The following is a 21,583-nucleotide window of genomic DNA, read 5'->3' on the forward strand; positions in this document are numbered from 1 at the left end:
ACGGGTCTCAGTTACTCATCTGTGAATGATGGGTCCCTCTCTAACTTCCTCCCTGCCATCACTAGCCATGGCTGCTAATGCTCCCTGTTGGGGCACGCTTGGTCCCGGGGGTGGCTCTGGGCTCTGATGGGGAGAGGGTCCCAACTACAGGCTTCCGGCCTTCAGACGTGTATCCCCCCCCCCCCCCCCCGAGCGGCTCATCGCGGAAGGAGAGCAGAACCCGACTGAGGCCCCTGACAGCCGAGAGTGGAAGGTGCGTCCTCTGCTGGAGGAGGCCAGGACCGAGGAAGGGCATCGTGGGGTGGTCTTCTCCAACCATGACTGAAAAAAATCTCACTCCAAGAAGAAGATCTCTTCCCGGGGTTTATTTAAAAGTTCGACCCCAGCAAGGAATGCCTGCTGGTCTGGACACCACGAGACGGAAAACGTCTCCTGCTGCGTGGTCGTCTGCCTGCAGGAATTCTGGATAAATGTGGCAAGAGAGGGTACACACTCAGGGTCTCTGGCCCATCTTCTTTAGGGTTCGATTGAGCTAGAAGGGAAGAGAGAAGGCAAGGTCTGAGCCCTCTGCACGTCACTGGGGAGGCCTCTCAGGGCTCCCGCTTCCTCTAGGGGCAGGGAGGGGGTTGCTTGTGGTTCTGGTGGCTGAGACCCCTGCTGCAGAGAGCCCCATCCCTCCCAGGCCTACGCGGACAGCCCTCTCCCTGGCACCAGGAAGCACTCCCAAATCTGTACAAGTGGGACCAAGGAAAGGGGCCAGACTTGTCTGGTCTGAGGAGGCCGCTGCGACACACAGCAGCTGTATGAGCCTCACTCATGGATTCGTAAGGCCTTTGCACTGCCTGAGTCCTCCTGAAAGGCTTCTGTGGAAGCCCCCTCCACCCGGGGCCCTCCTGGTAGCCACTAGCCAGGCCTCTTACCTCCTCAAATTTATGGATCTGCCGGATGAAGAAGTCTCCGTAGCGGCGGGCCACCTTGGTATCGGCAATGTGGATCATGTCCTGTGGGAGGCAGTGAGAGGGAGTCATGGGGGCCCAGCATTCGGAGCCAGGGGTCTCAGTCTAGGCTCCCAAGGACACTGTGACTCCCCAGCCCACACAGCCGAGGCCGGGCCAGCCTTCCCACGCAAGTGGGGAAGTCTGGCCATGACACGAGGCTCAGCAGCCACGCTTCCCCTTCCTCACTCTACAAAAGGAGCTGACCCTCAAGCGAGGGGCTGCACAGATCTGCTTTCCTGCCCCTTCGGGCTCAGGGCCCATCGGGTTACACCTCCTCCTCCCCGAGCAGAAAGCTCTGTCCAGGGGATCCTGCCTTCCCTCTCCCGGGGCCGTCCAGCCTGGACAACAGGCCTGGGCCCGCCTCCCTCCATTCTGTAGGGTGGCTGCCACATGGGGCCTGTGCCCTCCTCTCAAATGATCCTCAAACACAGGCGACAATCGCCTCCCCATTCTAGTCGACCACCAGAAGCGGCTCCAGCTCCCCCAGGCAGCGGGCGGGTCACGGCGCACACTGCCTCCAGCAGCACTCGGGGACCGTCCCCGAGGAAGCTCCAGGAGTCGGTCCCCCCGAAGGAGTCCCCGCCGCCCACCTTGTCGATGTAGAAGTCCACCTCTGAGGCCGACTGGAACTCGCCGTCCAGGGCCGAGATGCCGCTCGTCCACACCAGGTTCTTCATCTTATGCTTGAACACCAGCAGCTGGATGCGGAACTCCTGCTCGGTGAGGTCCAGGAAGCCGGCCAGCTTGGCCACGGGCATGGTGGTGTAGAGCTTGAGGAAGCTGCGGATGGTGGAGAGCTGGGCCTGCTGCTGCACCTCATCCGCAAACACCTTCAGCTGCTGCAGGAAGGGCTCCTTGTGGTAGTTGGGGTGCACGTTGTCGTAGTTGGGCACCACGGGGCTCAAGAACTTGGGGCAGGAGTAGCTGAAGAGCTCCTCGTAGACCTGCGGGTCGCCCTTCTGCATGCGCAGCATCTTGTCCCCGTACTTCTCCCGCAGCTGCAGGTGGATGCTCTCGTCGATGCGCATGGGGTACATGGTCAGGGCGATGGCCAGCAGGGCGTGCATCTGCTCGTTCTGCTTGTTGATCTGCCAGATAGAGGCAGGTCAGAAGGGCCGGCCCGCGCTGCTCTCCCCCCAGGAGGTCCCAGGGCCTGACCCCCGCTCACCATCTCATACTTGTACGTCGTCCTCTGGAACATGCTCTTGGTCCTCTGGATGTAGAGCAGGATGTTGGCAAAGACACGGATGGCGTCCTGGTACCGGCGCATCATCAAATAGGCAAAGCCCACGTAGTAATAGGTGGTGACCTGGCACTCAGGCACCCGGGAATACATGCTCTACAAGACAGTGGGTGGCTGTGAGTGACCGTAGCCCAGGTGGGCCCTGCCCGCAGCCCTGGGGTCAGAGGTATGAGGCAGCTGTGAGTGACCATGGCCCAGAAGGGCCTTGCCCAGAGCCCCAGGGGCGTAAGCTGGGGGTCAGGAGGTATGGGGCAGCTGTGAGTGACTGTGGCCCAGAAGGGCCCTGCTCGCAGCCCCAGGGGGCGTAAGCTGGGGGTCAGGAGGTATGGGACAGCTGTGAGTGACTGTGGCCCAGGAGGGCCCTGTCTGCAGCCCTGGGGGGCGTGAGCTAGGGATCAAGAGGTATGGGGCAGCTGTGGGTGACCCTGGCCCAGGAGGGCCCTGCCCGCAGCCCTGGGGTCAGGACGTATGGGGCGGCTGTGAGTGACCGTGGCCCAGGAGGGCCCTGCCTGCAGCCCTGGGAGGTGTGAGCTGCAGCCTCCCTCCCCCCCCGCCCCCCAGTCCTCTCTGGAGACCCAAACTCAGTCACAAACTTCTTGAACCCGACCCTGGAGAAACTGCTTCCCATCTGCGGTTGTACCTGCCCAGCCCGTTTTAGACTTTGCTCTCGTCTCCCTCCTCAAAAAACAGGTGTTCAAAGTCCCCAAAAGAAGAAATACGGCAGACAGATACAGGCTGAGATGCAAGGGGCTTCTTTTCTCCTGGTGGGTGGGACCCAAGTGTCTACACCTGCATGAACTGGTTTCCGCAGGCTGACTCCTGGACGGCCCAACTGGCCTTTTCAAACACTGAGGACTCACTATGAACCAGGAGCCTCGTACTCAGCAACGCACAAACGGACAGAGGCCAAGGCAATGGGGGAAGCCGGCCTGTGTCACGGGGCCTGGGTTCTAGTCCCCACTAGCCAGCAGGCCAAGTATCTTCAGCTGTCTAAGCCTGTCTGCACATCTGTAAAATGGGCCTTTGTTCACCAACTTTACAGAGGACTTGGGAGGAATCAAAGGGCCCAAACTGCTCCTGAATTGAACTAACAATCACCATCAGCTACTCCTGCCACGATGGCATATCCTGCTTGGGAAGAGGAAAGCAAGAGCTGCTGAACTCACTGACCGACTAGATGCTAAAGCTTACGACAGCCCCAGACTCCTGGGCCCCACGAGGCCACAGGACGTTTCCTCTCTGCCCGGCCAAATCAGAACCACACCCCCCCGGGGAGCCATCACCTTTTTGTTAAGCTCGATGTTCTCCAGCACCTTGATGGCCTGGTAGTAATCCCCCAAGAGGGAGTGCAGCCGGAGCAGCCCCACCAGGCTGAAGTAGCCGAGCATCTTGTAGAGGGAGTGCCTGCCATACTCACCGGCCACACTCTCGGGGTCACCTGGGTAGGGGAGAAACGACGCCTTCGGTTAGCACCTGCCCGCGGCCCAGCCACCGACGCAGGGGAGCCCGAGGATGGGCCCCCGAGGAGCGTCACAGAACCCGCTTCATATGGAACTGGGAAATGTTGGACATGGCAAGTCCGCCACGGTGATGATGTTAGCTTGGGGCTCTCTAGATCATTACGTGGCCTGCCGGGGACCTGAATGAGGTCGATACCACTGGGCTAGGGGTGAGGAGCCCTGGACTGTTGCAGAGTCAGGCCACTGAAACCCCGAGGATGGCGGGACAGATGAAGGGCGCCACAGCGTGTTAGCCAGACACCTTTTAGGTAGCTGCCCTCCCCTCTGGCTCAGGAAAGAGCCTTGGCAGGGGGGGGGGCCCCACACACGACCCCCTGAGCAGGCCATCCTAACCAGACAGGAGACGAGCACAGCAGCCCCAAGGTCACCACAGGCACCAATGGCTCGCACACTCAGGTGATGGGTGACCCAACGAGCCTTTATCCTCGCATCCGACAAAGAGGACCCTGGCTACACGCGAGCGGAGCCTCAAAGGCTCCCCAAGACAGGCCTGGTGTTCCCAGCCTCCCCCCAGCTGCTCTCACCTCCGCTGGTGTAGACCTCTAGCTGTCGGTTGATATTGGATTTGTCTACCAGGGAGTGGAGCACGTTCAGGACGCTGTGGACGTTCCAGATCTTGGGGTTGGAACGGAGAAAGTCGATCTCCTCTTCTGACTTCTTGGCTGTCTTGCATCGGTATTGACTGAATGACTGAAACTGCAGGGAGAGAAAGCCCAAAGGGCGAGTCACCCGAGAGGCCCTGCTTATAATCCCGTGAGGAGTGTGGCTGCCCCACCATGTGAAGCGTCTCCAAGCTCTTAGAGGGCAATCACAAAGGCGTCTGCAGCCTTCTGGGCCTTCTCTGTTTGCTGCCACCATGACTGACTATTAATGCTTTTCCCCAGGCTGTTAACCTGGGTTCATCTGTATTCTCTTTCGCTAATTAAAAAATGGATTTTTGAGTCAAACATAAGTGACGGATCATCACTGAATATTTTGTAAGTGTCCAACAAGGTGGCATTTTGGTTAAATTTCTCAAGCTCCTCGAATACATGGATCCCATGAAAAGCCACAAGACCCACTAGCCGAACCATCAAAAGGACATCAGCAAACTTGTGTCTGTCACCAGCCAAGCTCCACACTGTTCCTCCTGGAGGATAAAGGAGCTTCGGCTCTCCAAGAGAAAGCTGCTAGATAAAGCCAAGCCCCCGGCTTGTTCTAAGGAGGATAAACGTGGCTGATCCTCTTATGATCCCACAGCTACATTAGCCAATTAAATTTGCAACCAGGATGACATCTGGCAAGAGGGAGAGCATATGAGCTGACGAAAGGGAAACAGGCAACAGTGTGAACTGCGGCTGGGAGCCCCTCTGAGGCCTGGCCCTCAGGCTCTGTGGCCTAAATGCCCTCTGGGCTGACGGACGGGTCCTTCTGAGTGAAGCTGAGAACTTTAAACTGTCCAATGAGAAGATGCGTCGCTGCCTGAGTGGCATCTGGAGCAGAGAGGAGTGACTGATCAACACACACAGTCTGAAGTCTATGTTCCAAAGGCCCCTGGGGTTCATCTGGGTGGTTCCTTGGCCACGGCTCAGTGGAGAGAACCCTACGCTGGTAACCAGCTTCTGGGATGCCACCCCTAGCTCTGTTCCTTTAAGGGGGTCACCTAATCTCTCTGGGCCTGTTCTCTTCTTTGGAAAATAAGAGGAAAAAATGGAATATGGGGGTCGTACTAGAACAGGGCCTTGAAGGTCCTACCCAGGGGCTCTAAGTCCTAAGGATAAATGTTGCCAGAACTTTGGGAGTTATAATGTTCCAAGTGAGGACTGTCCAGCTCCCTGGAGGGCATGGATATATCCCTACCCACCTGTATATACCCCACTCACCTTAACCTTAGAGAAGCTGGGGGGTATGGGATCTACTGGAAGAAAGCCTACTTTGGGCTCCAGCTCTCAACAGTATCTGAGAGACTTTGGACAAGTCCCTTCCCTGCTCTGGGCCTCAGTTTCCTCACGCGGACAGGACTAGACAAGCTCTGGGGCAAGCCCTTGGAGCCTCTAACCCAGAGTGTTCACGGCATGCTTGCTTGGGCCCGCAGCTGGGGAGCAGAAAAGGGGCGCATCCCTCCTCCTCATCCCCGTTCAAACAGGGTCTAATCTGATTGTGTCACAATCTGGACCCCAGCCCAGCTCCTTTACTTATTGACCATATGACTCTGGGAAACCTGGGTGAGCCTCAGTTTCCGTAGCTGTAAAATCAGGACAACTGCTCTAAATCCCCCCGGAGCTGTCCTAAGGTTCAGAAGAGGTCATGGGCGTCAAGTATAAAGTGTCAATCATTGTGATCACCATGGAAAATGTCCATGTGACCCCTGCCTGCCATCCCTCCAAGGGCTGCCATGGGCTCCCCCAAAGTTGTGTCCAGTGGTAACAACCCATCATTTCAGACTCCTCCCCCCCCCCCAACCTAAACATGGCAGAAGATCAAGCTTCTCACTGATGTAGTTATCCTGACAGTAACTGAGGACGTCCTCCCAGGGGATGCACAGAGGACAGGGCTGGGGGGAAGGGGAGGGCGTTCTCCCCCAGCAGGGTACCTGGTAGATGAATTCATCGATGATATCCCACAGCCACTGGTTGGGCAGCTCGAGGGGGGCAGGGCCATCGGCATCTGCAGAGGACAGACAGCAGTAACGTCGTTTAAAATGGAGGAAGACCAGGCACCGACCTCCCATACTCCTCGAGGCTGGGGAACACCTGGGGAAAGGGGGGCTCACTAACTGGAGACTCACACACTTATTAAATCCATCATCATGATAAATTTAATTAATGACAAGTTAGTCCTAGCCCCTGCATACTAACCACGACATGAAACAACCTGCTAGAAAGAACTGGAGCCCAAGCCCCCGCCCTCCCAGAGCCCTCCTGGGGGGCCCCCGACTCACTGAGGATGTAGTTGAAGAGGTTGCAGTAATTGTAGTAGGATTCAAACCTCTGCTCCAAGGAAGGCCCACCCTGGAAAGATAACGAGAGGATCCAGACTTAACTGGTGGCAAACAATGGGAATGTTGGAGAAAAAGCTGATACCAAGCGCCCCATCCAGAGTGAGAAGGGGTGCCACCCCGCCAGGGGGAGAGGAGGGCATCACTGGTGGAGTCCAGGAGCAGCAGATCAGTGGAGGTGGAAGGGAGGAGGGGACTTGCAGAAGCAGAGGTCTGGGGGACTTTGGAGCACGTGCGCAGTCGGATGAAGGGGCGGCGGCAGCAGTCACCCACACAGGAGGGCACGAAGAGGCTCAGCAGCTCCGTCATGCTGCTGCCTGACCAGGCCTGTTAACACTCCTGGATGGGATCATTCCCCAGGAGAACATGACTTTAGCATCTTGGAAACTGTCAACGAGCCCCTCTAGCTGAGACAGGCTGACAGCAGGAGCCCAGACCAAGGAGAGGGACCCGTGGCCGCTGCCACAGAAACCAAAGTGGTTTGTGGCAAGATTTATCAGAAGAGGAAGCCAAAAGTGGGAGGCCCAGGGCAGATACTCACGCTGACTTTGGCATAGATGTGTCTGTAATAAAGCTCCTTATACAGGATCAGGAAGACAGCATCTAGGAGAGAGGGCAGAGGCCAGTGAGCTCCCTGGAACCTTTAGGGGGAAGGGGTTCTCAGCCCATGTCACTCAAGGGGAAGCCCTGCTTCTGGGAGCACACCCAAGAACACAGCACTCCCCCCCCACCCCCCGCCCCAAACTCAGCAGACCCCGCCCCTCTGCCAAACTCAACACAACAACACCAGAACTGCAGAGGCCCTGAGAGGGAGCTCCCCCATTTAAAGCAGAGGAGCTGGGGCTCAGAGAGAGAGGGAGATGTGTGCTTACTCCAGATCTCGGGACTTTTCCAAAGTGACTCGATGACAGTCACATGGGATGGTGACGATATGACTGTGCCAATGACTAAAGTCAGGGAAATGGCTGCAATTCGGCGTGCTGACGCCCCACCAGGGACCATCATTATAGCGAAAGGGGATGAGCCGGGGGGGGGGGGCCCTCAGAGGAAGTGGCCGTTCTCCCATTACTACTCCTTTGCAGGAGGCCGAACCTCTCCAGGAGCGTCCCCTCCTCTGTCCAAAGAGCTCTCAATGCCCTTTCCATCTGCTCCCAAGGCTGCCATTTCATCCGTAATGGCCCGAAGTTTTCCTTGTAGCAGGGAATTTAGTGGCAACCTCTGCTAATTTAATTCTGCATGATTAACTGGTGACAGGCAAAGGAATTTCTGGCTCAGCGCCAAGCTAACCACTTGCTAGGAGTCGTGGATTCCAGACCAGCTCCTGTGTTTGGGGGGCAATTCACACCTTGCCCCGACCTTGTTCTCCTTCTGTAATTGTCTGACACACAAACGCCCTTCCTTTACGTTGTTAACTAAATTCCAGTTGCATTTGGAGTCCATGCTCTCAGCACATGTAATAAAGGCCACTTCCTAAGAGGTTTCTATGTGGCTAAGTATGACTGGCAGCAACCAGCCTTTGGGTATCTCTCTACCAAACGGATGGACCATGAAGGGACCAGGCTGGAAAGACGGCTTCCAGCTCAGAAATTCTCCTCTGGTGTGCACCCAGGGAGACTTCTGGCAGGGAAAAGTTGCCGCACCCCCTAGAAAGTCCCAGAGATAAAGGTTAGTGCTCTTTGGCTATTTCATCTCACTCCCCGCCCAGATTCTCCTCCAAAAGGAAAAGGAGCAGGGCCCCAGGCAGCCCCTTCACAAGCCCGCCACGCCTACCATTGCCGACTTGTGGGGCGATGGCCTCTGCTTCTGGCCAGGGGGTATTCTTGAAGAACCTTTCAGTCAGCTTGGTCCAGCTAAATGAGACAAAGAGAGATTAGGCAGGAAAATCTACACCAAAGAAGAAAAAGTCCCTATCCTGCATTTTGAGCCCCATCTGTCGACGACTATCTATTAATACCCAAGCATTCCCTCTTTGAGAGATTCCAGTGGGCAGTTTCTTCTAGTTTAATGAAACCAAACCACCTCTGCCCCAGACACGTTCACCTGTATTTTCATGAAATAAGACAAAATTCCCAATAAAACAGGCTGAGTTCTGTCTTAGGGTTTTTCATTTACTTTAAACAGAAACGTGCCTTCGAAGTCTAGGAACTTCTGGTGAAATCTCTTCCTAAAATCATCCCGTGGGGTCACAGATGGACCAAGAAAGCCGGCTCCTACTACGACTAGCCCAAAGACATCCCTGCTTGGTTTGGCCACCACTCCCATCCTAGGCCCAGGCAACAGGAACCCTGAGAGAACTCGAGTGAAAAAGTGACCAGGTCATGACCTCAAGTTAAGACTTTGTCTCCTTGGCTTAACAATTATTTTCAGGAGAGACCAAGGATTTCCAACCAGGGCGCCGTCAATGTCATTTCTTAAATACTTCTCAAAAAACAAAAGGAGATTTCTGTGGTCCATCTGCTGCCCGTTCACCTGCTTCTCCACTGCTCCTCTGCTCTCTTGTCCTCCCCGTCCCCAAGGCCAATCTATTGCCAAAACTCATTATTTCTACCTTCCCGGCCCCTCACGTTTGAGCCCTTCTCGGTCCTCACAAGGCGTCGGCTTGGGCCAGGCTCTCATCACCCCCACCCGGATCATTCCCAGAGTTTCCCAGCAGGTCTTTGTGCCTCAAATATCTCCCCAGTCCAGTCTATGGCAGAGGCCGCCGTGGCTGCTACTCCTCAGTGCAGAGCCAGCCCTGGGAGTTCTCTATCATCTCCAGTGACTTCTGATTTAGCCGCTACAATAAAATGTAAACTCCAACCTACGTCCAGCCTCCATGGCCCTTACTTCTCTTGCCAAACTGGCCTCACCCATGGAACTGTCCATCTCTAGTCACTGGGCCTTCAGACTGGCTGACCCCACACCTTCCACCTTCCCTGTACCTCAGAGATCCAGCTCAACACCGTCTTCCGCACAAAGTCACTGCTGATTCCCCTGACCACTAGGGTCCTCTCTCAACTGCCCTGCGCCTAAGTATTCTGTATACACTCGTATCCACTGATGTCATGTTTGTTATCGTTGTCTGACTCTCTGACCCCATTTGGGGTTTTCCTTGGTAAAGATACTGGAGTGGTTTGTTGTTTCTTTCTCCAGCTCATTTAAGAATTGAGGCAAACAGTTAAATGACTTCCCCAGGATCACACAGCTACTAAGTGTCCGAGGTCAGATTTGGACTCAGGAAGATGAGTCTTCCTGACTCCAGGCCCAGAGCTCCATCCACTAGGGCACCACCCAGTTGCCCATGTATCTATGTGGACACACACATGCATGTGCTTGCACACCCACACATTTGTGGTCTCCCCATTAGGATGTAAACTCTTTGAAAGAAAGGAATGTTTCACTTTTGCACTTGTGTGTAGAGTGCCAAGCAGTGCCCTGCACACAGCAGGCACTTAATAAATGCTGACTGATGTACCTCCACAGCACCACACACTCGAGGACTTATTTCTAAGAACAGCTGATCTCTCACTGGAATTTAGGGCTATTTAGAGACCATCTAGCCGGACTCTTTCTAAAGTCCAGAGTGGTCAGGAGCCACACCCAGCACTCTGGTTTATGAAGACTAAGCCAAACGGGACAGGAAAGACTGGGAAGCCAGTCTGGGAAGCCGCCAGACCACGCCAACCATCCAGCAGTTTGAGGGAAGAAGCAAATTCATCAGTAAAATGAGGGCAGACCAGATCCCTCCCAGGGACTTCAGAAGGAAAGTGCCCTATACAACCCAGAGCAGCCCAAAGGAAGGACCCCTCGTGACAGTCCACACCTGTTCTCATAGATGTCCTGGATCTCATAGACTTTCTGGTCGATGACATCACTGGACACCCGGCTTGCCTGAAGCTCGTAAACTTTCTGGTCGATAAGGTCGGAGACGGTTTTATGGAAATATTGGATAAAGTTCTTGATCACTTCTGGAATCACTTGATAGGTCTGCTGCTCATACTGGCGCTCATAGGCCAGGTCCTGCTTCGGGTCTCCTACAGGTTAGAGGCATGAAGAGATGGAGGAAAGAGAGTTTCACTATGGATCACTCTTAATCACCACAGAGCAAAAGAGGTCTGAGAATCCCCAGCACCTAAGGCAATACTGTAAGCGCAAGGTTTAGCGTGAATTCAAATTATAAAAGTAACTGATAGGGTAATAGGGTACCAGGACCTGGACGCCCAAAAAGAAAAGACCAGCCCAGCCCCTGAAGTTTCCCACATAGGCTTATCATCTGAGGCATGTGGCCTGTCCCAGCCTACCTAGATACTCAATCATCCTTTTAACTGTCCTTTCCCCATCTGCACCTGGCCCACCCCAGGTCATTTACCACTCCTTAATCCCACCCAGATCTTTTCACCAACCCTCTTCCCCATCAGTCCCATTCCCCATCAAGTCACTTCTTTTGGCATCACAAATAAACCTGGCCTCTTTGACTGAAAGAAGGCTCCGGTGGTCAAATTCTTTCAAGGCAAATCCCTGTACCCTTACATGTCAGGGTTCCCGGCACCTCAAACTGCAAGAGTAACCAGCATTTATGTGACTTAGGTGCAGCGCTTTTAATACCAAGACTTTCACATAAACCCCATTAACCATCCTAAATAAACTGCACCAAGAGTTTTACAACCCTCACCACACAAAATCACATAAACGGATTTGTGGATTATCCCTCAATCAATCGACATGGATTGATCCAAACATCTGGTCATTTGGCAGTGGAAATACAAACATAAAAGAAAGAAACAATCAATATTCTGAAGAAGCATCTATCTTTTCCACTCGCCTGCCAGCTCCCTGGGGACAACGTCATCTACCCCCAGCACATCAGAGCCTTCAATCTGCGATGAAAACCGAGCAGACACTTTTCGGTGACCATGGAATGAGCAGGTACAACCTGGTTTCCTGGACCCTCTGAGGCCATGCTGTCTGAAGGCTGACACCCCCAAAGACAGCAACTAATTGGTTTAGGCAGATGACTCCTGGCTGAAGCTGGTGCTGCTGGGTCACGGACTTGGGTACTCAATGCCCTGCAGATGGGACAGGAGTGCACGTGCACGATGCTCACCTGTGTGCATGTCATAGTCGCCTGGGTAAGCGTAGGGATCATATGCAGCCTGGAGGAAAAAAAGAAGAGCAGCTTTTTCATTCACAGGCCTGAGGTCTACAAAGCCAGAACCCTCCCAACAACTTTCTTCCCTTGATAGCAGAAGGAACCAAAAGCTAGGTGGACGGATTCACTTGCCCAAAATGAAAGGTGTCTGAGCCTGGACTCAAGTCCTGGGGCTACAAGGCCAGGGCTCTTTCAGTTATAGGCAGTGGAAGTTACAGGGACAGAGAACTTGGGTAGAAACCCGGCTCTGGTATAGCCCTGCCTGGGACAGGGGGAGCAGGAAAGAAGCATGGATGGAGGGGGGAGGGGAAGGGAAGGAAAAGGATTAAGTAGGGATGGGACATGAAGCTGAATGGGGAAAGGAAGGGAGAAGAGACAGTGCAGGGAAGATGGCAAAGGAAAGGGAGACATACAGACAGAGGGAAAAGTTGGACAAGGAGAAGGGAGAGGCGCTGAAAGGGGAAAGGATGAGAGATGGGAGAGGGAAAGTAAAGGGTATAATTCACTACATACTTACTGAAAAAGAGAAATCTCAACCCCTGCCCTCAAAGAGCTCACCACCCGCTGTGGGGGGGGGGGGGGGATGGAATAACAAGCAGAGGTGATATCCAAGCCCAACATAGAGCACATTGTGTAAAAAGGAAACCAGGACTAAACTATCCTAAAATATCTTAGGGAGAGAACGTTTTCAACTTGGAGGAAGAGGAATTGCAGATGCAGTCAGACACCTGGCCTCGGGTCACCTTTTGGCCATGGGAACCCCTGGACCCTTTTCCAACTGGGCCATGACCCCCAGGAGTCTTTCTGAGCCCTCCCCAGCGCCCCTCCACCACTTCCTTTTGAGATCCTCTCCCCCTTGTCCCATCTGCATCTGCTCGCTGTCTCCCCGCTGGAATGTGAGCTCCTTGAGGGCAGGCCCACTCTGGCCTTTCTTTGCATCCCCAACGTCTGGTGCAGTGACTGACATGTGCCCACCTCTAAAGGCACCCAAGATGACAGCCGGCAGAAAGATGGGGCTTTGTTTTTAAGGGGAGAAAGAAGGGGGGCAGGTAGGTGGTGCAATGCATAGAGCACCGGCCCTGAAGTCAGGAGGACCTGAGTTCAAATCCGGCCTCAGACCAAACACTTGACACTTACTAACTGTGTGACCCTGGGCAAGTCACTTAACCACAATTGCCTTTAAAAAAAATAGAAAGAGAAGGAGAGAACAGAGAAGGAAAGATGGATAGAGAGTGGGGGAGCCAAGAAAGAGAAGAAAAAACAGCGGGGGGGACGAGAAAGGAAAGAGGAGGAGGGAGAAGGAGTATGGGGAGAAAGAGAGGATGGGGGAGAGCTGAAGGGGGAGGGGAGATGGGAGAGTTGGGGGGCGGAGAGAAAAGAGTGGGGGAGGGAAGGGGAGCGTGGGGGAAGGAGAGACCCCGCACCTCACCGCACGCCCACCCCCCGAGCCCCTGAAGGGGGCTGACCTCGACCCGGGCAGCAGGGCCCCCGTTACCTCGTTGTCATAATCCTCAGCCTGATAGGACATGGCGGCAGCTCAGAGTTTCGGCTCAGAGAAGGAGCAATCTCTGCGATTGCGCAGAGAGCGCCGGCCGCCCGAGCCTGCGCAGTATTCCCGGAAGCTGAATGACGCAAGCACACTTCCGGGAGATTCGGCCGCTAGAGTTCGCCATGATGAGAGTGGCGGAAGTGACCGGTTTTTAACTTTTTTTTTTTTTTCTCCCCTAGCTTCCCACGGGTGAGGGCATGAGATGTGGTGATATGGTCTTGTTGGTGTTTGCATCGGCAGAGGCTCACGAACGAATGGCCATTCAGCGCAAGCAAACCCTGCCCTGACACACACAATATGGAGGTTCCTCCCCATCTCCCCGTTCCCTCGTGTTAGTAAACCCAGACGGAGGGCGCCTGAAAAGCGTGTTTAGGTGTTTAAGCTACGCCTGCTTCTGTCTCAGGGGATCCGGACCCAAATAAGGCCAACGGATTGAATCGAGCGCTTGGAAGCGCCTTAGGGCTCTTGTTTATCTCTTTTAATGAGCAGAGAGGAGAGTTAAGTTTCTGGCCCTTCCCTTGGTGGATCTTGAGATTAGAGCAGGCGACAGCCACGGACAGCCCGGCCCGGGCGGCATTAGAGCGCCTACGTCAGCGTCGAGGGGCGGGGCGGGGCGGGGCAGAAAGGCGTTGATGACGCTTGTGCCCTGCACTAGGATCTGGGCACGATCCCCAAGCTGTAGCCCTTTTTCCCAGTCTGTGAGGAGAGGGGCCTTATCCCTTAAGAGACTAGTCTGAGAGTCTTGGTCCTTGGGAGTCTGCCTTGAACTACATGTCCCACAATGCTTTGGGGCCAGGGAGGCCTGTGCCTCACACGGGGTGGGGAACCTGCATCCTCGAGGCCACATGTGGCCCTCTGGGTCTTCAAGTGCGGCCCTTTGACCGAATCCAAACTTTCCAGAACAAATTACCAAGCACCGGTCGCGCTTGAGGATCTAGAGTGCCCCCTGTAGCCTCCAGGCAGTAGGTCCACCCTCCCCCCCCATGCCCCATAATGCTTCAGGGCTAGGGGAGGCGAGGCCGGCAACATATCCCATGATGGTTAAATATGTAGGGGCGCGCGTGCGCAACAATCTTTGAGACAGGAACTCGCTGGTTTGAAAAGTCCCGGGAGGGCTTTGAGCTGGGGCCGCGCCCCGCCCCCATCCCCTCCCCCCATTTCCGGGACGAGGCCCTGGGCCTCTGAGTCAGAGGCTCCTTCTCCGCTTGTGCATTTGTCTCTTGCACCTGTTCGAATTCTGCGCCTTTGCCAGTGTCTCGCTTGGGTGATCCTTGGGTAAAACACTTCTCTGGGCCTCAGTTTCCTCCTCTGTAAAGTGGGGTGGGGGCGTGGGAGGTGTCTGCCTTCTATCTCCAGTGCACCCTGTCCATAGCTCGTTTTTGCCTAGTTGTTTGCCTTCCTTCTCCTCCGTTAGACTGGAAGCTCCTTGAGGGCAGGCACTGCCTGTTTATTTTTACTTTTTTTTTTGGTATCCCCAGTACCAGGCACGTAATAGGCGTTTGCTAAATGCTTATGACTTGACTAAGTACTCCCGTTCTCCCTTTGCCTTAGAATTTCCAATGTCCGGGGACAAGTGCCCAATGAGACTTTTTCTTTTTTTTCTTTTTCACCTCATCCCCACCCCCAGCAGCTGGCAAGTCCCCTGTCCCATCCCCTCGTTTTGCCTATGCTTCTGTTTTTTTATATATACATATATATATTTTTTTAAATGGGGCAATGGGGTTAAGTGACTCACCCAGGGTCACACAGCTCGTGAGTGGTATGTGTCTGAGGCCGAGTTTGAACTCAGGTCTTCCTGATTCCAAGGCTGGAGCTCTATCCACTACCACCTACTTGCCTCTTGTCTATGCTTCTAGAAGGACATTGTGCATGTCCTGCCAAGACCCCAAACGCATCATTAGCTTTTTAGAACCCAAAGTGTGTGTTTCATTTTGGACCCTCCGGCCTTCACCTTTGTGCTAGGAGGTGGGCAGCCTGCCTCTTCAGCCTACCTCTTCTGGCTCATTCTGTTTTCACTTTGATTGAGGTTGGTTAAAAACTGTATGATCCTGGGCAAGTCACTTAACCCCAATTTAAAAAAAAAAACAAACCTAAGAAATTTCGTTCTTTCAGGTCCTCACCCCCCAAGAAACACTGAATTAACCATTTTCTGTTACCCAGTCAAACATTGGTAATTTACATATTAAAAAAACCAAATGCAAACTATTGTACCTCGGAATCATTTTGTTAAACAGGGACCTCCTGTCTCCCTATAGCCAACTAAGGGGTTTCCCTTTCTTTCCTCCACAGTTCTTTGAGCCTGTGAGTTGGGTGTCAGCACTCACCAGATTGCTCACCTCCAAACCAGGGTGTCACCTGTAGGTAAGAGATGTTTTGATATCTCTCAGAGGGGTTTTGGGATTAAGCTGCCTGTCAGACTAGATCCTCTTCCAGGCTTAGAGCATTTTCTTACAAATTGGCCTATAAACCACTTTTCAGGTGTCTGTGGTTGTATCTTGCCTTTATCTCTAACTACCTTTTATATTGCATATGGCAGGGATTAAAACCCTGGCCAGGCAGTGTTAGAAGTCACGTATAAGTCAGTTCCTGCTTCCCACAGATCACCTGCCGTTTTAGAACAGGGGACTGGAAGGATTTTTCTAACCGAGTGACAAGTATCTTTCTCCTTTCTCTTGGTTAGAGCCCTGGCCCTGGGACTAGGGCTCCCAAGAAGTGGGAGGAAGGCTTTTTGTAGTTGGGCAAATGCTGAGTATGTGGCCCCTACTCTGCCCTCCTCTCCAGACACAGGATGCAGGGTACTGGTGTGCCACCAAAAGTAGCACAGCTCTTAACTCTCGGCACCTGTGGTAGTCCCGTGATCAGCTCTCCTGGGTTCCCTCCTGGCCCGCTCAAAGGGGCAAAATCGGTGTTGTCCTTTCCCCACACTGATTATTATAATGTACGTGTCCTTGTTCTGTGTTCACTTAAGAGAATGGTTGAGAGATAAGATTGTTTAGACAAAACGGGCTAACCAGGTGCCCCCGAGCGAGGACATTGGTGGCAGGGCATCAAGAAGCCGGGAGAATTGCCCCAGTTGAGTATTAGATGATCTGTAAAGGCTCCCGCCCAGAGAGCTAGGTTTCTGTTGATCAGGGTTCAAGAGGGACGGGTGAGGGCTGAGGCCTGGTTGCCCACTGTTCAGGTGACTCTGAAAAGGACTGTTCATTGGACAGGTAGGAGGAGCCTCCACAATGGGAAACATCAAGTCTAAGGATGACAGAGGAGCCATTCCAAAGAAAGAAACGCCAGCATTTTATATGTACACCCACTACCAGCCTAAGTGCTGCAGATTTCTGGTGGACTGGCATAGGCTTACGAGAGGTCACGGTCTGTGGTTTCCACGAGAAGGATCGTTTGACCTGAGTAAAATAATGCACCTGAAGGAGGTCCTGGAATATCGTGGCTCTAAAGTGGGGCGAGGCGAGTGGAAAGCGTTCATTGTTTGGTACGCTGAAGCTTCCAAAAGGCACCAGGATGCTCGGGAGCAGCATCATAGAGATTCCATTGCGAAACTGGAAGATAAGATTCGAGCTTTTGAGTCTGTCAATCACCCTCCACCACAACAGGAGGTGCCGGGGGATGTTGGGGAGCGCTTGAGTGCTCAAGGAGTTGGCCAACCTCCAGCTCCAGCCGCTGCCCCTCCGGCGCCGACTCAGGCCCCAGCCGCTGCCTCTTCCGTTCCTTTAACTCCCCTTCCTTCCTTAACCCCAACACCTGTTGTAGCCTCAGATGCTAGAGACTCCTGTATCTCTTCTCCCAGGCTGAGAGTGGTAGAGCACCCAGAATGGAGAAGGAATTTAGGTGATTTTATTGCTTCTAGGCCTAAGAATTTGTATGACCTTGCTAGCAAGTTCTCAGACATTGAGAAAGAACCAATAGAGTTTAAGAATCAGTTAAGTTTTGTTATTAATGTTTTTAAGCCCACCTGGGCAGATATGAACAGACTTTTGACAATTGTACTGGCCACAGAGGTCAGAGAGCGCCTCTTTGATGCGGCGCTCTGGCCGCCGAAGGATCCTGGAGAGAGTCCCTACCTGGTTTGGGTCTGGCAGGCTTTACTCAATGCTGTTCTGTTGGTCTGCCCTAGAAAATCTGACTGGGGGAAAATCGTATCCTGTAAGCAAGAAATGAATGAGCAACCTAGCATGTATTTAAATCGCTTTACAAAAGTCTTTGAGGAGCACTCTGGCATCAGTGAGCCGGGCAATGGGGCCACCCAAGGGATGGCGATCGCTTTTGTCCAAGGCCTCCTCCCCAGAGTTCAAAAACAGCTGCGTACTTTTTGTGTGGGGTGGGAAGGAAAATGCGTGTACGAATTATCAGCAGTAGCTCACTACTACTGGCAGCTGGAGCAGGAGAGGAAGATGATCGTCTGTCGAGGCCCTCAGAGACGACGGCCTCGGAAGTCCTTTGACCCTTCTGCATGCTTTTACTGTAAACAGCGTGGTCATTGGAGAAAGGAGTGCCCTTATCGGCTCACTCACCAGCTCCAACAACTGGAGCCTTCCGTCACGTTCTCCTGCGGGATAGTTGGTCTTTAGAGCCCCGACTGGAGGGACCCTCCAAGCCCACTCTCTAGGCTTCATTTCTCCTCTGAGAAATGGCTCCTCATCGGGAGATTTGTTTTCTGTCTTTTGTAATTTCACCTTTTGCCTTAAATTCCTCAGTTCCCTAAAGGGGAAGAGCTTTCTATTCCCAGATTTTAATAATGCCTAGCCCAAGGGCTAGGAGTGAAGGGGTGTTCTTTGTAGCCCCTTGGTGCTTGGGGATAACAGATTTTGTACCTTTTCTAAGTGGAGAATCAAAGGGATAAAAAGCCCAGGCTCACCATCCCTTTCAGCCACAATCTATGCAGTCTTGAAAACAGAAACTGCTCTCATGGGCATGAGAGATGGAATCTTTTTTTTTTAAATTTTTTATTTTTTTTGAGAGTTGAAGTGTTTGTGGGGTTTAAAAAAAAAAAAAAGAAATCTTCTGGACTATCTTGGGGAGGGATCCCCCCCCTTGGAAATATGTGTGCTTTGCCTTAATTGTAGATCATAGGTCTTTGGGTGATGAGGAGAACCCTTTGGGACCATTGATATCTCTTGCCCATGATCTGTGCCCTTAAGGGGATCCGTAGTAAAGGGAGCTGGTGCTGGATTGGCAGCCTGACATATTAGGGCCTGTCTGGCATGCCTGGTATTCATCCAAGATGACTGACCCATTCTGGGCTTGCTATGTTGAATTGCTGGGCAGGTGATCTTCCAGAGGCCGGGACGGGAGCTGCCTTACTCCATTGGCCACCTTATCCCGGGCCTCCTGCCTGTTGGGTCACCAGCCTGGCTGGCTCTTCCATCCTTTGAGCAGTGTGAAGGTCCAGTGTGCCACTTGACTATTTAAAAAAAAAATCACAGCATGTGTCTGGGATCAGACAGAATGGAGGGGAGGTTTTCTCGTTGTACAATACTTGTGGGAAGTCATTCTGTAACTTTCTGACCCAGAGCTGCCGGAATCTATTCATTATAATCACCATGATGGCCTGGTTCCCCAACTTACAGTAAATTCTTTGAGTATTGCAGGAAAACACCTAAATGCCTTATTTGCCTCTCAGTGTCTATCTGCACCCCAAAATCCACATGGATGGGGGTCAAGGGATGGAAAAGCCCCTTTTCTTTTTAGTTAAAGTCTACCTTCTCTCCCTCCCATCTCCCCTGTTCCCTGTTAAGAAAGAAAGAAAAATAAAATCCCTGTTCCAAAATATGTAGAGTCAAGGAAAACAAATTCCTGCTTGACCATGTCTATCACCCCTAAAGCCCTTTTGGTTTTGTTTTGTTTTTTCTGCAAATTGACATAACATAAATGTTTGATTGAATCTCTGTGCGATTGCCTGGGGTCATGAAGCATGAGCAAAGAAGATAAGATGGTGGTGAGTTTTGGCCCAGGAATCTCATTATTATTATGATTTCTTCTGTTCTCCTTGCATCCCAGTGCCATCATGGGCCCCCCCCATCCTTCCCCAGGCATTCAATGATCATCATACTTGTAAGGATTGTGGGAGATGGGAAATGGCCGACGGGGCTGAGCAGCTGCCGTGTTATTAATGATGGCCTTCTCTGAGCTATGATGTGTTTGTACTGAAGAATTTTGAAACTGCAAGTTCCACACCCTTCCTCCACGCATGTCAATGATTGCTATTGCCTGCTAGAGAATAGATATGGGCATGGTTCGTCTACTGCTGAGTGAGGCCTTAATTAGGAGGTCTCTCATATTAGAAATCTTGTGAAAGTCCCCCCCATCTAAGTCAGGGCTCCTGGATGATCAAAGGGGAGGCACTGAAGTCTTTAAAACAAACCCTGCTGAGAGACAATTTCTTCTTCTTTTTTTTGGTTGCTGACCTGCCCAGAGTCATACAGCTAGTAAGTGTTATATGTCTGAAGCTGGATTTGAACTCGAGTCCTCCTGACTCCAGGGCTGGTGCTCTATCCACTGTGCCACCTAGCTGCCCCTTTTTTTTCTTTTTCTTTTTTTTTTTTTGGTGGGGGGGGAGATAATTTCAAAAACAAGCCAGCTTCTTAGGGCACCTGGTTGTCTACTTGCTTGTGCAATTTGTTTTTTTACCTTATATCCCTAAAAGGAGCATATTAGAGAATATTTGTAAAGTGCTTTGCATAGTGCCTGGTAAATAGTAGATGCTTAATAAATACTTATTTACTTCTTTCCTTCCTTCCCTCCTTCCTAAATTGTTGGGAAGATCTTGTGTTTCTACAACTGTGATGAGAAGGCTCAGGTCAGCCCATGTGAAGGAGTCTGGGGTTTCGGGTGGCACCCTGATCCCTAAGGGAAAGAGACGTTGCCTCCTAGGTGGAGAAAAGAAATAGGAAGCCTGCTCCATGGATTCTGTTAAGCCCATCACTACCCTAGAACCCTGGGACCTTGAAAAGTGAAGCATTGCCAATGTCCCAGAAATGGGACCCTTTTTATATGGAAGGGGAAAGCCCAGGCGCCACCTTGAAATGGACTTGAGCTATTCCTCCCCCCTCTACCACTCCCACTCCCCATTAGCTGACTCTAGAGAGCAGCCTCTGTGCTGCCCACATAGCCAGTGGAAATCCATCCCTGGCTTTCCAACCTCCTTGAGATCTTTGGGATAGGAGCTATTGGGGGAACTACTGTGCTTTCCTCCACTAAGGTCTCTGATAGCCCAGGGAGACCCAGCTCCAGACACACCTGAAAAGCATCTCATCTCATCTCCACCCATCTCCACCTGTCCTGAGACCTCTGCGAGCCACAACGCTCATCCTCCTATATCCCTCAGGACCCTTGAACCTCAGCTATCTGCCTTGCCATTGCATTCTGGGGACTTTGGGGAATTTTAATCTATGCTGTAAGTTGAACTGTCTTGTCTTTTCTAATTAGAAATCAAGAATCTGTCTCAATTTTCTTTTCTGTATCCCCAGATCTTGTTACGTAGTAAACACTTGATAAAAGCATTTTCATTTGTATCATTCACTCAATAAACCACTTAGCTCTGTTCAGCTTTTTCATGTGTGGTCTGTTTCTTTCTCCCCTGGGTATAGCCTGGTGTAGTTTTCACAGTTTATCCATTTGGAGGGTAGCGGTTGCCAAGGGTAGCAGGCAGTGTGAATGGGAGGATCTGATGAGCCCTTCTCCATCATTTTCTGTGAACCCCCAAGAGTGATGTTGACTCATTTGGAAAAGGAGCCGTGCATACTGGCTTCTGCCTCCAGGCCCACAGCATCCCCCGAGTCAGAAGCTGAGGAACAGAATAGGCTTGGGCTGACTTTTCTTTTAAAACAAGAAATTACTGTCCCAAGCGCTGGTCCTTTAAGGCTCTCAAATTTGTCTGTTAAGATGTATTACGGAGGTAGATAAACCTGTGTACCTTGAGTTTTGGGGAAATACCTGCTCCCCAGAAAAGCAACCTCGGAGACCAAGGAAATAGCTACAGTGTTGTGTGCGTAGAGATAGGCCCTCTGACTATACCCTATTTGCTGGCAACAATGAGATAAACCTGACTGATTCTCTCCAGGCCTCCGCTATCCTCAACATTGCCTGCTTGAACAGCGTATTCTGATCAGATTAACTACAGAAAAAAACATCCCATTGGACAAACCTGATCTTTGACA

At 52.3% G+C, this 21,583-nt stretch overlaps 2 protein-coding genes across 2 annotated transcripts; one reads left to right on the forward strand and one right to left on the reverse strand.

The window, feature by feature from the left end:
• Positions 1–349: 349 nt before the first annotated feature.
• On the reverse strand, positions 350–13,462 carry EIF3L (eukaryotic translation initiation factor 3 subunit L). The gene is made up of 13 exons (XM_027871865.1): positions 13,362–13,462; positions 11,822–11,870; positions 10,541–10,751; positions 8,509–8,588; positions 7,280–7,341; positions 6,682–6,751; positions 6,334–6,407; positions 4,286–4,457; positions 3,525–3,679; positions 2,167–2,337; positions 1,589–2,086; positions 921–1,001; positions 350–532 (listed from the first exon to the last, which is right to left on the reverse strand). The coding sequence occupies exons 1-13, from the start codon at positions 13,392–13,394 to the stop codon at positions 494–496; spliced, it is 1,695 nt and encodes a 564-aa protein (XP_027727666.1). The 5' UTR covers positions 13,395–13,462; the 3' UTR covers positions 350–493.
• Positions 13,463–14,581: 1,119 nt separating this feature from the next.
• Positions 14,582–19,876, forward strand: LOC114051728. The gene is made up of 3 exons (XM_027874172.1): positions 14,582–14,690; positions 15,705–15,776; positions 16,628–19,876. Exon 3 carries the CDS (start codon positions 16,646–16,648, stop codon positions 17,993–17,995), a length of 1,350 nt encoding a protein of 449 aa, XP_027729973.1. The 5' UTR covers positions 14,582–14,690; positions 15,705–15,776; positions 16,628–16,645; the 3' UTR covers positions 17,996–19,876.
• Positions 19,877–21,583: the final 1,707 nt, after the last annotated feature.

Source organism: Vombatus ursinus, unplaced genomic scaffold, assembly GCF_900497805.2.
Source record: "Vombatus ursinus unplaced genomic scaffold, bare-nosed wombat genome assembly UNPS02003292.1, whole genome shotgun sequence".
NCBI classification, from domain to species: domain Eukaryota; kingdom Metazoa; phylum Chordata; class Mammalia; order Diprotodontia; family Vombatidae; genus Vombatus; species Vombatus ursinus.

What these genes read in the sequence shown, in the direction of transcription:
- EIF3L (XM_027871865.1), bottom strand. Translation starts at nt 13,394, where the DNA reads ATGTCCTATCAGGCTGAGGATTATGACAACGAG. An exon ending in TCGATGAATTCATCTACCAG is followed by an intron (nt 4,458 to 6,333) that starts GTACCCTGCTGG and finishes CTCTCCCTGCAG; the next exon opens with TTTCAGTCATTCAGTCAATA. An exon ending in TGGACTTCTACATCGACAAG is followed by an intron (nt 1,002 to 1,588) that starts GTGGGCGGCGGG and finishes TGCCTCCCACAG; the next exon opens with GACATGATCCACATTGCCGA.
- LOC114051728 (XM_027874172.1), top strand. Translation starts at nt 16,646, where the DNA reads ATGGGAAACATCAAGTCTAAGGATGACAGAGGAGCCATTCCAAAGAAA.